This window comes from Cucurbita maxima, unplaced genomic scaffold, assembly GCF_002738345.1.
Source record: "Cucurbita maxima cultivar Rimu unplaced genomic scaffold, Cmax_1.0 Cma_Scf00005, whole genome shotgun sequence".
Taxonomy (NCBI): domain Eukaryota; kingdom Viridiplantae; phylum Streptophyta; class Magnoliopsida; order Cucurbitales; family Cucurbitaceae; genus Cucurbita; species Cucurbita maxima.
In genome coordinates this window covers 2,725,420-2,741,358 of record NW_019272021.1, presented here as the reverse complement: position 1 = coordinate 2,741,358, position 15,939 = coordinate 2,725,420, and the positions used below count along the sequence as shown (strand labels likewise).

General features: G+C 35.9%; 2 protein-coding genes across 2 annotated transcripts; both read left to right on the top strand.

The window, feature by feature from the left end:
• Positions 1-260: 260 nt before the first annotated feature.
• Positions 261-2,855, top strand: LOC111480114 (indole-3-acetic acid-amido synthetase GH3.17). The gene is made up of 4 exons (XM_023125074.1): positions 261-862; positions 938-1,039; positions 1,131-1,957; positions 2,060-2,855. Exons 1-4 carry the CDS (start codon positions 567-569, stop codon positions 2,650-2,652), a joined length of 1,818 nt encoding a protein of 605 aa, XP_022980842.1. The 5' UTR covers positions 261-566; the 3' UTR covers positions 2,653-2,855.
• Positions 2,856-12,022: 9,167 nt separating this feature from the next.
• Positions 12,023-12,903, top strand: LOC111479578 (ethylene-responsive transcription factor LEP-like). The gene has a single exon (XM_023124294.1). It carries the CDS (start codon positions 12,065-12,067, stop codon positions 12,767-12,769), a length of 705 nt encoding a protein of 234 aa, XP_022980062.1. The 5' UTR covers positions 12,023-12,064; the 3' UTR covers positions 12,770-12,903.
• The last annotated feature ends 3,036 nt before the right edge of the window (positions 12,904-15,939 follow it).

Sequence of the window (15,939 nt, the reverse complement as noted above, 5' to 3'; positions counted from 1 at the left end):
AGTGAAGAGCCGAAGCTAATATGTAAATATAATAAATATTGGAGAGTTGTTTTTACGTCTAGTTTCTCTTTCTCTCTCTATATGTATAGATTTATATATATGTTATAATAATTCACAGTTTACCAGACAAGGCCACATGTGTAGGACCTCCATAGCCTCTACTTCCCTTACATTTCCTTCTTTTTGTTTTTTGTTTTTTGTTTTTGTTTTTGTTTTGTTTTTTTTTTTTTTTAAATTTGAAAAAATCCCCTTCAGAATCTGTTATTTAATCCTTTCCCCTTCTGCCTCCCTGCCATTACAGATACCTGGAAAACAGAATACCTTCACAAAGAAAAGGATTTGCACAGTCAATTTGTCAGTTTATAGTTATAGTTATGAACTGATTGAGAAAAAAAAAAAAGGGAAAAAAAAAGCTACCTCCCTTTTGCTGTTACATTCATTGGGAATCCTTTTGATGCGATGTTTTGAACTCAAAACTTGAGTACTTTCTGTCCAAATCCCAATCTGTTCGAAACCCTTTTTCTCGTTCTTGTTCTTGTTCTTGTATTTGTTTGTTGATTGATACGATGTTGTCGAGTTTTGATCCGAACGACAATGAAGGCGGGTTGAAGTTGCTTGAGGATCTGACACAAAATGCAAGGCAAATACAAGAACAAGTGATTGAGAAGATTCTTACACAAAACGCCAATACTGAATATCTCAAAAGCTTCATCAATGGCTGCCACTCTCCTGATGTTCATCTTTTCAAGAACACTGTCCCTGTGGTGAACTACGAAGATATCAAGCCTTATATTGAGAGAATTGCCAATGGAGAACCTTCCAACATAATTTCAGCTCAACCCATCACTGAGCTACTCACCAGGTAACTAATTCATCTTTGAATCAATCCAAATGGGTAGCAGAAGCTCTGTTTATTGATATCAATAATGAAATGCAGCTCTGGAACTTCTGGTGGACAGCCCAAAATGATGCCTTCAACTGCTGAAGATTTGGATAGAAAGACATTCTTTTATAATCTCCTCGTTCCTGTGATGAACAAGTATGATGAATAAAACAGTGCTGCTTTATTATCATTGTTATTGTTTTTGTGTTCAAATTCCTCTGTTTTTGTTCTTGGCTGTCGAATTTAGGTATGTGGATGGTTTAGAACAAGGAAAAGGGATGTATCTTTTGTTTATCAAGCCAGAAATCAGCACCCCATCTGGGTTAATGGCAAGGCCTGTTCTTACAAGCTATTACAAAAGCAAGAACTTCAGAAACCGCCCGTTCAATCGGTACAATGTCTACACAAGCCCAGATGAAACGATTCTGTGCGCAGACAGTAGGCAGAGCATGTACTGTCAATTGCTTTGTGGGTTAGTTCAAAGGGACGAGGTTCTGCGAGTTGGTGCAGTTTTTGCGTCCGCTTTTCTTCGTGCTATCAAATTCTTGGAAGATCACTGGAAAGAGATGAGCGATAACATAAGACATGGGTATGTCAGTGATTGGATCACAGACCCAAATTGCAGAGCCTCTGTTTCTTTGCTCCTCACGAAACCCAACGCCGCTTTGGCTGATTTGATCGACTCCATGTGCGGGGAGAAGTTATGGGAAGGTATAATCAAGAAGATTTGGCCTAAAACGAAATACATTGAAGTTATTGTAACAGGGTCCATGGCTCAGTATATACCCACTCTTGAATTTTACAGTGGTGGGCTTCCTTTAGTTTCGACTATGTATGCTTCCTCGGAGTGCTATTTTGGTATCAATTTCAATCCTTTGAGTAAACCCTCTGATGTTTCTTATACCCTTCTTCCAAATATGGCGTTCTTCGAGTTCTTACCAGTGGAGAAAAACAATGGTGAATTGAGCCATTGTAATGGCGGCTCTGTTCCACCAGCTGATGAATTTGAAACGGTGGATCTTGTCGATGTGAAGCTCGGTCATTATTACGAGCTGGTTGTCACAACTTTCACAGGTGAAAAAACAAACCCATCTTTCAATTTTTCTTCTTTTTTGGATCTGACCCACATTTTTTTATTTGTTGTTAAGTTCAATGCTCTGTTCTTGGTGGTTTCAGGGCTATACAGATACAGAGTAGGTGACATTCTAATGGTAACTGGCTTCCACAACTCCGCGCCTCAATTCCGATTCGTTCATCGCCGGAACGTCGTGTTAAGCATAGACACCGACAAGACAAACGAAGATGACTTGTTGAACGCAATCACAAAGGCGAAATTGCTGCTTGAGCCGCTTGGTGTTTTGTTAACAGAGTACACAAGCTATGCCGATACAGGGTCGATTCCGGGGCATTATGTTCTGTTTTGGGAGCTGAAAAACAGAGGAGGATGCGAGAGTTTGGGAGAGCTGGAATCGAGTTTAATGGAAGAATGTTGTTCAAGTGTTGAACAATCACTGGATTCTGTGTATAGAAGGTGCCGAAGCAAAGATAAATCCATTGGGCCATTGGAGATTAGGGTTGTGAAACATGGAGCTTTTGATGCACTAATGGATTTTTGTGTGTCGCAAGGCTCTTCTGTGAATCAATACAAGACACCCAGATGTATTAAGTCGGAAGAGGCCATTAAGATTCTTGATTCGAGGGCGGTGGGGAGATTTTTCAGCCGGAAAACGCCATTTTGGGAGCCGTTTAGAGCTCAGTATTCTCAATGACCATCATTGTTTTGTGTATTTATGTGGTTTTCTTCTTCTTCCTCCGTTTTTTTTTTCCTCTGTTTTTTTAGAAACTGTGTGGTTTCTTTTTCCTGATATGTGTGGGAATTATTTGGACAAACTACAAAAGTAGCTGTTTTTTTTTTAGCATCATTTATGTTAAAATCTTCCTAACTTTTGTGTCGTAATGACACGACCTTTATTGTTCTGATATCACTTGTTGTACTCTAATTCCACAACTAAAATCGTTTTGATACCCAATTGCTGAAGTGGAAGCTGAAGCAAGATCGATTATACACTCACACACTCAGAAACCGAAAATAAACAAAGAGACACAAATATTTACGTGATGTGAATGAAAGAAATTCCCCTACATCCATGAGTAGCAACTAATCTCAATATTTAAAGTGTCCGTACATAGTCTCTCAACAAAGATCCTCCTAATTGCCTCTAGGCAAATACAAAATGTTCATACATGACTCAATATGAGAATATGAACCATCTAGGGTCATGGGTTATGAACTAAATGAGAATTATGGCAATACATCCTCAAGGGAACTACTGTGGTATAGTTTGTAGTTTAGAGATCATTTCATACATTTAGAAGGAAGGCGTTGTAAAAGTCAACAAAAAAAAAGATACAAAAATGGAGTAATAAAACACTCGAAATGCTCGGACTACGAATGGAGGTCATTAAGACATGAATGAAAAGAGGGAGGCCTACAAGAACAGCGTGGGTGGAAAAAGAAGGAGACCCACAGAGAAGATGGAGGCAGAGGAGAGGCCACGGCGGGGGAGGGGGAAAGGGGACAAGGAGAGGAACCCAAAGGAGACAGCAAGAACTGTAGAGGGAAAGGGGAAGAAGATTGAGAGGAGAAGACAATAGGGAGAGAGGAGGGATAGAAGCAAGGGGCAGTGTGGGATTGGGTTTGTCTGAAGGGCATTTATGTGGAGCACGTGGGCATAGGCTTAGCCCACCCACCCCCCCCATCGCTGCCTCCTCCTCCTCCTTTTATTACTTGTGGCTCCCTCCACCCATTTCCCCCTCTTTGTTTTTTTTTTCAAGTACACCCTTTTTCTCTAATCGCTCGAGGGGGGATCGCGTTTCGTACACCTCTAGCGTACTCTACTCCACCGCTTTATCGTTGATGTGATGCTCGACTTTCACGTCGAGGTACGATTCTCTCATCGAGTTTGGTCTAGTCTTTCACTGATGTTCTCTCTCTCTTGATGTAATCATAGATTCACATTTCTGTGACCTTTTGCATGCATTCATCACAAGCTTATAGTCGCTGGCAAGTGATTTAGTTTTAAACAGTTTTATGCATACGTAACCCTAGTATGGAATTATTAAGAAGGTTGTTGGTTAAGCCATAGGTCTATATATACGACTGCACATAAGAGAATATCGGGACTATCAGATACTAGATTCAAGTTTCAAATCTTGATCTGAATCTTGAGATGCTAAGGTCATCTGAAGGATTCCAATTCTTGATCTGAATTATGAGCATGGGTCAAAGAAAGTTTTAAGATCATTTTAATTGAATGGTCACCTTTATGAAAAGTACGAACTTAGCTATGGAAAGTAAGACCCACAAGAAAACAAACGGACTTGTCTATTCCTTCTTGCTATCGGTGCTATAACTAGCAACAACAAGTGTGAGAAAGATCCCGACAATAACAACTATAGCAGTTTTGTCGACTTTAATGGTAAAGAGTTTGAGCTGGACTAAAATACGGGCGACACCCATAAATACAATGAGCTAGTTGTAGCTAACCGTGTCAACCCTTCGAAGAATAGCAATTCAAAATCTCGAGAACACGTGGTGCAATGTGATTGAAAGGTTGAAGAAGAAAATAATTGGGGAAAATGCATAATAATATTAAGGAAAAATGAAAATGGGAACCATAGGAGTGAAGTGAGGAAAGTATTGAATAGGACACACGTGTGCGTTGGATTGATGTTAAGGAGAAAAAGACAAGTTCTGTAGCTGTAATGTTTGTTGTGTTAAAAACTAAAATGTAGCTGTTTGCCTGTTCAATCCTTACATGCCCCCACCCACCCTTCCCTCTCGCTTCCCCGTTTATATAACTCGATAACTCGATCCAACCCGTTATTCAATTCAATTTAAGAACGTTGAGTTCCGTTGGATTATTTTTTTGATTTGGATTGAGTTAAATTTTAAAAAATATCTAAAATTCGAATCCGTTTGTGAGTTGACATTTTTTTGTCAACCTAAAAATAGGGTTACAGTTTAATCTAACACGGCCACTTTTAAGATTATTTATGAATTTTAGAATATAAAATTTTAGTTATTAATGTAAGATGATGTATAAGTATGATATTTTTAAATAATTAAAAAAACAATCTGACAAACCAAAATTTTGGATTGGTCCAAAAGATTTATCTAACTAATAATTACATTTTGTCTAAAAATACACCTAAGCTTTCAAAAGAAAACATTAAACTTTAAAATAAAAAAATCTAAAAAATATGTTTACAATTTTATTTTTAGAATATTTTTGAAATATTTCAAAAATACCCTTAAACTTTAAAGAATTTTATTATTACCCGTTCAAATTATTTTAAAAAAAATTAAGAAATACCCATATTTAAAAAATACCTATAAAATTTTAAAATAGCAATTTATAAAAAAAGTTCACTCTTTTAGTGTCTATATATGGGCAAAAATGGTCTATCCAGAGACACGGTATAGAAACTGATTATTCCAAACTTTTTAATATTATTTTTGAAAATTCATGCGTATTTTTTAAATATTAAAAACTCAGTAGTTTTTTTTTATATATATATTTTTATTTTTTTTTGGTATTCAAAATGAATGAAATAAAGAAAATATTTTTTATTTATTTAAGTTAAAATAAAAAAGAAAAGTAAAAGCGTGTTGGGCCGCGCTGGTGGGCCGTGAAGGTGGGCCGATTGTATTGGGGGGGGCGGTATATGGGTGTTTGTTTGTGAGGGTTGTTGAGGATAAGGTTTCGTTTTCGCCATGTAAGGAAAGTGAAAGGACATTCATAAATGGGGTATCCTTTGCCTCCACAACCTTCGGACTATTAATTCCTTCACTTCCCTACCATTGCTCCCCCCATCCCTCCTTTCCCTCTCCCCTTCCTTTTTTTTTTTTTTTTTTTTTTTTTTTTTTTCCAAATAATTTAATTATTAACTTTGACCCGATCTCGACACACACGTGCACGCGCGCGCACCCACACGCACGCACGTAATTAATAATTATTTTTTGTTCTTGTACTTTCAAGATTTAGCCACTAATGTTCGTATGTGATGATGCAGTCACTGTATTTTTTATAATAATTCTTAACTAGACATGTCTTTATTTGTGTCGTGTTTGTATGAAAATTATTAATATTATTTAATGAATTTCAACAAAAATTTAATATGAAAAATCGAATTATCAATAAATGTATTATAATTTTTGTGTTTAAGCCCTTAGTGATGTGGGGTGGATGGATGATTGAGAGACTAAGCCATTTTAAGTCTATTTTGGGCTTCATTCAAATTTTGGACTTGTCTACCAACCCAACAAAATTAGCTAACTCTAACATGTATCTTCGCATCCAACGTACCGTGCTCGACCTAGTCGATCTAGATGTGTCTATGGCCCAACTTTCACTCACGAATCTAACTCAAAACCGTGTCTTCACCAGAAGAAGAAGACACAGTTTTACGATTAACCCAAAGCATCAGGATACTTTCCAATATGATGAGTATGGATGTGTATGTTACGACTTATGATTTTTGATATTTATGTTTTTCATGATGTTATACGGATATTTTCCCTCTGTGATGTTCGACAAGAGCCTTTTAGCGAGTGCTAACTCAACGAGCTAGATTCAGGAGTTGTGCGAGCTCGCCTAGTGAGCTCATGCTTACATGCATGTGTGTAGAGAAGTACTACTCATCCAACCTTGTCTGAAATGGAATGCTGCTTAAGACCATGCTATGGTATGTTAAAAGGACAAAAGGACAAATTTCTCTATGCTGCATGTGTGTGCATTTTTCAACTCCAATAGTGAAGTTACTTACAAAATATTAGAAATACTCAAATCATGTGCTGCTCTTACATTTCATATAAAGTTAAGACACCTCTATACGAATAACGACGACGTTGAAATAAAGACCATAAAACCAATGTTAGGGTACTTGTATTTTGTTTATTGTGTAGCCTTAAGTTAGGTTAGGGCATTTATTCATACTTTTCATACGATGTTACAAATATTACATTATTTATTTTCGTTTTATATGTTTGTGTTGTAGACATTCAACGTCGTTTTCCCTTGAACTTTTGAAATGCAGACATTCAACATCATAACCACAACGTTTCCCTTAATTTCGTTTTATAGTAGACATTCAACGTCGTAATTAATTAGAAAACTGCGTTGAAAGTGCTAAGCAATCAAATTAAACGTAAACGTCTAATACTTCGATTCATTAGATTTAAACGATTATAAAGACTTTGAACAGTCTACTCAATATCCTAGAATAGGACGAGCATGAATTCCATTCAAACCCGAAACCTACTCCTTCCCTCGAAATCTTAAACTCCCCTAATTTCAAAAGTGTCCAACAGTCAATACCTTTTCTAATAAATTTCTTAGACTTGTTTTTTTTTTGTGTATTTTTTAAGGCTCCCCCATGTTCTACGGGTGGGAAAGCTTCCTTTTGACCATCGTTTTCACTGTTCAATCTGTTTTATTCGTTTATTGGGAATGGAGATTCATGGGATTTTCAAACCACCTTGTCCCTCTTCCCCTCTTCTTTGACGCTTTGCTTCCTCCATTATTTCTTTCTTTCCTAATTTTTTTAATACTAAATCACTCAAATCTTCCACTCTTTTCTCGACTATTAGAAGATTGTCCTATGTGGGAATACGTGACATTCGAGTAATGAAGCGGTATATAGATTAACTGGGTCCACATCCAAATGAAAGCGATCCTGAATATAAAATGACTAAAAAAAACTTAAAAGAGTTGAAAGTCATTAAAGGACATCGTGTTTACTGTTCAGTAGCTCAATCATAAGAACTTTAAAGCTAAGTGTGTTTTACTTGGAGCAATTTTATGTTGACTGAACAAATGAAAACAAAACATGCTGAAATGACTCAGTGTTCATTTGTGGAGATAGTCTTCACTCTAAGAAGAAAGAGTAAGTAACATGACTATGTTACAGGAGATGCAAATGAATATCAGGGTCGTCATCCGAATTTCAAATCATAATTTAAATCATGGGCATGAGATGTTACAGTACACAACATCATCAATTACGAGATGTCTTAGTTTTAGGCTATTGTATGTGCATAAAAAAGGGGATTTTGAAGAAGAGTAAGAAGAGCCAAAATATTGAGTATGAGATGAGGTGAAGAAAGGCGTTTTAGATGCCATTAGGGTGACATATAGACCAATTGCCCTAAATTATTCCTTTTAGCTCATTGATAAACGTGTCTTCTTAATTCAACCTCTACATATATTTTTCTTTGGATTTTATGTCCACTTGCCCCCTCCCTTTCATTTCATATTTTCAACCTAAACGTTCCCTTTTTTGACTCGTTAAATACTTTATACTTTACTTATATTTTTACTTCGAAAATTAGGACCCATTTTTACAGGTCAATAGAATCATTATACTTAAAACCCGACTCAAATAATCATTTATGAGTAGAAATTACTATCATTCTAACCTTTTTTGTAACAGTTCAAACTTATCGCTAATAGACAATAGAAGGGTTTTGGCTGTTACAAATGATATCAGATCTAGATACTGAGCGGTGTGCCAACGAGGACGGGCCACAAGGGGGTGGATTGTGAGATCCCACATCGATCGATTGGAAAGGAGAACGAAACATTTCTTATAAGGGTATGGAAACCTTTCACTAATAGACGTTCTTTAAGTTAAGATTGAGGACTATGACCGAATGATTTTCTAGGAAGGTGGTGGTTTAGCACCACCTACATATACATACCAAGGGGCTCATATAAAAGTCAAAATCTTCCGGCAATCCCAAACCAATACAATACTCAAAAGCTGCCAAAGTCTTTAAACAAATCTTAAACCTAATATGCTCTTGGATTTGGATAATTATTGATCCATTAAATAATGAGGACTTCGCTTTTATAAATATTCACGATATTATCCAGAGATGAAGCGAAGACTTTATTATATTATCACTCAAAAGTAAATATACCTTTAACTTAACGACCAACTCGAGCTTTTGAAGTTAGCGGTGATTTAACATATCAAATCTTTATCTAATGTCATTTCTTCTCTTAGTAGATATCGATAATTCTTAGTTGTCGCACAAAATCGACGTTAAAATTATAAGAAATAAAATAAAAGAAAGGATAATAAATGAGTGGTTGAGTTAGATAATGGGTCGTAGTTAAAAAGGAAGAGGTGAATTAGGTGAAGAACCGACCATGGTTGAGATGTTTTTTCGGAAAAAAAATAGAAACAAAAGAGCAAATGTGTGTCTTGTCGTTGTCACATGCAAGCCAACAAAGGGAGTTCATACAACTTAATTAGCAATCGGGTATTTCTCTAAACTACCCTCATTAATTCATTAATTAAACCAATCAATTTAATAAATTTAATTAATTAAAGGACAAAAAAGCCAATCAAAATTTCAAAATTTATGAGATGATTGTGGAGTGTATCATTGTATTTAGCACAAAATGGAAGCACATGGCTGAGATAATTATATTCTCTCTCTCTCTCTCTCTCTCATGTAACATGTAGAGGGTAACATGATCTTGTCAAAAACTCAATTTTTTTATTTAGTACTTTTATTTTTCTTAGACACCCTTCTATTTCCTCTAAAAAATTGTTTCTTTTCGACTAGAAATATTGATATAATTAAGTTCCGTTCGAATTTAGCTGTGATTTAGCATGGTATCATAACAGTTCATTAGTGATTTAACGACGACATTAAAATAAAGGGTCTTGTGTTCGAAGTCTTGTATTGGGCTTACTGTAATCTACCATCTTAAACTTTTGACTTCCTTGATGATTTAACATGACATCAAAGTACAAGGTCGTGTACAAACTCCTGTATTGGGATTATTGTTGTGACACCTGAATATAGAGGGAGTATATGAATGAACCGAGAGTGATCATAAGGATATGATAACTAAGGAAAACTTAACAGAATTGAACAATGTGCACATTTCTTCTTCGATAGCTCAATCATAAGAACTTCATAGTTAAACATGCTTTACTTGGAGCTGTTGGGAATTTTCCTAAGATCTACATGTGAGTGAGGACAAAACATACTACAAGAACTCAGGTTGGTTTGTGGGGACAAATGTTCACTCTTAGAACGAACCCTAAAGCCATTAGGTGTTGTATTCGGATATCAAATTCCGAGCGTCAAAGGAAATAAATCGAACCCAATAATGAAAATGATGAGCATGCAAAAAGGTAAAAGGTGAAAGGTGGGAGATTTTTGAATGATGAAGGAAATGATGATGAGATTTGAATAGATTCATCTCTCTTAGCCTTAGGCAATCATAAGCTGCGTCATGTTTTTCTTCTTAAACCAAATTAATTAAATATAATTTTGATAAAGCTCCTTCAACCCTTTGCATGCGTATAATTCTGTGAGGTTTAGCGATTTGGTTAGTACACAAATCATGATTAACACTCTTTTTGTTTTTAATTAATTAACCTTAATTCAGAGATTTCAATTTAATTATTATTATTATTTTCTTTTAAAATAAAAAATAAAAAAAAATGTCATTTTGTTAATAATGAGGTGATTGATGGAGAACATGCAATTATGATGGGTATCAAGTGGATCAGATCATTTCCTCATTCATGGTTGACTATATACATAAATCATTGACTGCTCCAAATTATATTCTTTTCTTCCTTTTTTCTTTGCCTCTAATTATAACTTCTCTTCTTTTTAAATTATGAACAAATTAGATGTGGTTTGAGTTAATCAATCATGTTTAGTTGTTGGTTAAATAAACTTTAATTGATTTTGAGCTAAATAAGTGATTAGGGTTCATGCTTCCTTAAATGCATTCATGTTTTTTTAGTATAGTTTATCAAATGATTTGGTTTTTTTACTTGTTTGACTAGATACGTGTGTTTGAGTGAAGCACTTATTACAATAGCGGTTTAGAAAGTATGAGTTAAAAAAATTTCTAAAATCGAGTATTCGTAAAAGACTCACTTTTCTCTAGGGTGCGACATTGGTTATACGCTTTCATTATGGGATAGGTAAAATTTTTGGATCACGTTTTTTCTGGGTTTTCAATGGTTTGTACTCATAGAGGCGACCATAACTCTATGGAGAATTTGTGCTTGTAGGATAGAGTGAATATGTAACAGCTCAAGCTCGCTGCTAGTAAATAATGTCATCTTTGAGCTTTTCCTTTCGGGATATCCCTCAAGGTTTTTAAAACGTGTTAGGGAGAGGTTTTCACACCATTATAAAGAATGTTTCGTTCTCCTCTCCAACCAATGTGGGATCTCACAATCCACCCTCCTTCAGGGTCTAGTGTCCTTCTTGGCATGTGTTTCCCTCTCCAATTAATGTGAGATCTCACAATCCACCTCCCTTCAGAGCTTAACATCCTTGTTGACACTCGTTCCTCTCTACAATTGATGTGCGATCTCACAATACACCCCCTTTTGAGGCTCATCGTTCTCACTAACACTCGTTCCTCTCTCTAATCAATATGGGATCTCACAATCCACCTCTTTCGGGACCCAACGTCTTTACTGACACTCGTTCTTCTCCAATCGATGTGGGATCTCATAATCCACTCCCTTCGGGACCCAGAATCGTCACTGACACTCGTTCTTCTCCAATCAATGTGGGGTCTCACAATCCACCCCCCTTCGGGGCCCAATATCTCGTTCCTTTCTCTAATCGATGTGAGATCTCACAATCCACCTCTTTCAAGGCCAACATCCCCGTTGACACTCTTTCTTCTCTCCAATCGACATGGAATCTCACGGAATGTAAGTTGGAGTTGAGGGTAATTGACCTTAAAATCAAATGTCTTCCTCATGGTGTAATATTTTAGGGTTCATGTTCATATATCAATCTCTTCATGTTGTTCTACCTCCCCTATAGAGAATGCAAAAAGTGAAAGATATATACATTTAAAAAAAAAGGAACTTTTGAGAGTATCACATGCAAACCCCTTTTTACATATGTTTGATTTGTAGAGAACCAATTATGATGCAAAGTTAGTAGGGCCCTACTCGTATGGAGTTTTCCTCATTCATTTTGGGTAATAAAACATGATATAATATATTATTCCACGAATTTGGGTTATTTATACCCACACCAACATGCAACTCCCCTAAAACAAGGCCTACTACACTCATTCCCTTCTCTCTCTCTCTCTCTCTTTGTCACCTTTTTCCATGGACTTCAAGAACTCCAACACCAACTCCCCTTCCCCATCCAAGCCAAGAAGAAAGCACCATGACCAACACCCACAGCCACACCCACAAGAGCCCACAAGGTTTCTAGGGGTTCGACGACGCCCATGGGGCCGATACGCCGCTGAAATTCGAGACCCATCCACCAAAGAAAGGCATTGGCTTGGCACCTTTGACACTGCCGAGGAGGCTGCCTTGGCCTACGACCGTGCCGCTCGCTCCATGCGTGGCTCCAAAGCTCGCACCAACTTTGTCTATTCCGACATGCCTCATGGCTCATCCGTCACCACCATTATCTCCCCTGATGACTCCCAACTCTTCCCTCCAACCCCAACCCCAACCCCAACCTCCCTCCCCCAAACCCAACCCAACCACCTTTGCTTCACCCTTCACGACGACCCGTTCACTGCCACCTCATTCCCCGGAAACGACTGGCTCCCCGACTCCGACTCTTATCAGCCCGTCACCGCCTTCATGGACACCGGTATCCCACACCATGACACCGAGCTCCCCCCGCTTCCACCGGACGCTTCTTCTTCCTATACCGATTGTGCCACCATGATTGATTGGTCCTCTTCCTCTTCTTCCTCTTTTATCGGCTTCGATTCGAACGCACCTTTGCCGCCCTTCCCCGACACCAATACCGACTCGTTCGGATTCGGTTCATCGTCCAATTACTTCTACTGAGCTGAATAAATGTCATGATTTTCTAATTTGTGAGTTTAATGTTGTTTAAGGTACAAGAGGTTTGTGTGTTTTTGTTTTTCCTTTTTGAATGGAATGGCGGCACCCAAGCTCAGAAACTGTCTGATGACGTGTTATATATATATATTTATAAATATATTTATTTTTGGAGGTTATCAGTATAGTAATCTATAGCTACTGCTCACTGTGTGTGTGTGCTTGTAACAATTGTTCAAGATTGTGATTAAACAATTACTTCAATTATCTCTCACACGTTCTGATTTTTTTTTTTTTATTTTTTTTTTTTTTCATATTTGGATGTATACACTTTATGGTTCTTATATTAAGAGTTATCCCAATAATAATAATATATTTGAATAAATTTCTTATTAAGTACTCAGAGTATACATATGATATGATAATCTGACTCATTCAAATTACCCAATCTAAATTGTAAAAGTTGAGTAAGATTAGATTTTTTTCGTTTGAGTTAGAATTGAATTTTTAGAAAGACAAAAATTCAATTTGGTTTGCGGTTTTTTTTTTTTTTTTTGTAGGGTTAACCCGACCAACTTGAAAATTGAGTTGCAACCCAACTCTATTTTACTTTTAAAAAAATATTAAGAATGTTTAACGTTTGTAACAGATGTTTGATACGTTGTGACTTGTAAGTATTTGATATTTGAATTTTATGAGATTTTAGATATAAATACAATATGTATCGGACCAACTCTGGAATTGTTGGATTGTACTATTGATAGGACCTATTTCAAATGATTTAATCTAAATGACTTATGTGGAGACATTCGAGTTGATATTATATACAATGAATTTGTATAGGAGTGAATCATAAAATATCTCTCTTCATAAAAATGTTAACTAAAAAAATTAATATTTCATGAGATATTCATACGCAATACTATCTTAATCTTGAGTGAGTTATGAACTGTCTCTAAAGACCTTTTAATTTTTATGGGCAAAATTAATTTTTGTAGCTGATTCAATAACTCTATTGTTCTAAAGACTCGACCAAGTAGAATGATTCGGCCAAGTAATAAGTTGAGAACATAATCTCATAAGATAAGATTCACTCCTACCCATATAAATTTAATTGTTGAGTAATTTTCTTTAGTACTAATTTCGAGACTTAAATAATGAAACACGGTTCAAATCTCGAGCAAATGAGAAATAAATAGGGTTAAGCATGTAACCCGAGCCGAATAAACGGTCGGAGCCGGGTTGGAGCCACATCGAGCCTTAGACAGAGGGTCGTGGGTCGTTGGGTCGTTGGGGGTAGACGGATCAATTACGGGGCAAGCGTGTGCGCAGGTCGGGTATACTGATGGAGTGCGCGGGTGACCTGAGAGCTGGGCGTATCGGGTTGGGCCGAGCTTGCACGTGGACTTGAGATGCATGCGACCCAAAGGAATGGTGGTGTGGGCTCGCATTCTGGGCTCAAGGAAGCCAATGGGCCGAAAACAAGATTGTGGGCCAGAGGCACTGGAAGAGGCAAGGTGGGTTGAAGACTGGGTTTTTGGGTCTGATCCGAGTCCGAACCCGAAAATGTCTACAAAAGAAACAAAAACATATTGACTTTTTTTTAAACAATTAAAGATTATATTGCTGATATTCGAAATTTATTCCTTAAATAAATATAAAATACATCAAACCAACAAGTTTTTAGGAACACACCACAGGACATCCTAAGATCAACTTCCGTACCTGTCCATTTGTTAAATAATAATATAATAAAGTAAACTCTTTTTCTTATTTGTTTATATTTTGAGATAAATAAAATAAATAACTTAGATTATGTTGACTATATATATAACTATATAATAACCTTAATAATTGGTTGCATATGCTAAGCATGTTCCTAGAAGGTGAAATTCCCAATTCAACCCTTGGTTAGATTATAAATTGTTTAAGGTGAAATTTATTCAAATATATTTCAATTTAAAAGTTCTTCATAAATATTTTCATTTAAGTCTTAAATGAGATAATTTAGATTTAAAATATAACCTCAAACTTACTCTAGGTAAAAAAAAAAATTCCTTCATTAGCCCAGTTCAAATAACTTGAAAATTCAATCAACTCAAACTATAAATGTTAGGTTGATTTAGATTTTTTTTCGGTCTGGGTTGGGTTTAATTTTTTAAAATCTAAAAAAATTGAGTCGGTTCATGGGTCGACATTTTTTTGGTCGGGTCAATCCGACCATCCAAAAAATATAGTTACAACCTAACCCTACCTTACATTAGGCGATGTGTCAGAGCATTTAGCCTAACAAGCCAGGTCCAAGGGTATGAAATTGAGCCGCCTGGTGGATTCACGTGCGCGAAATGTATGTGGAAAAGTACCACACATTTAACCCTGCTCGAACTAGAAAGAGCTCAAGGTCATGTTATGCTATTTTAAAAAGGATAGGATTCATCATATTTCTGTCTGATTGCATTAACTAACCCCAATGATAGGGTTACTTCTCAGTATTTCTTAAAATACTCAAACAATGTAAAGTATGTTTCAGATAAAAGTAAAGCACTCTTGCACGGACGACAGTGATGCAAGAATGACCATGAAAACTAAGCTTAAATAGCAGTATGCACTGTTTCGTAGTCTATATGTAGTTTAGAGTTTTCATTTCCATACTTAAATTTACATTAATGTTTCGTTATAACATTGTTGACATTTCTTATTTTCTCCGCATATATTATTAAAGGTATACATATAGTGACGTTTCTGATTTAAGTAAAATTAGAAGCGGGCACGAAACAAATTGTTTTTATGACATCATTAATTATGCAATAATATTAAATATTTTATTCATACAAATGTCCAATTATTGTTTAAAAACAAATAACAATTTAATTAGATGAGAAACTAATATTATATCATTTGTGTAACAAGAATTACCAAATAAATTAAATAAATATTTAAATTATTCAACTCCATTAGGTGGAAGCCTTCGCTTGTCCAATTACATTCCAAATCCCAATTTAAATTACCAAATTGATGCATTATTGTTAATAATTGGCGTAATTTAATAAAAAAAGAAATGATAATCAATTTTGTTGTCCATGTCCAACATCCAACAATTATGACTTTTACTTTAATATTTATTTTGTAGGTTTGAATTTAAATTTGTTTAATTTCATAATATAGTATAATAAAAA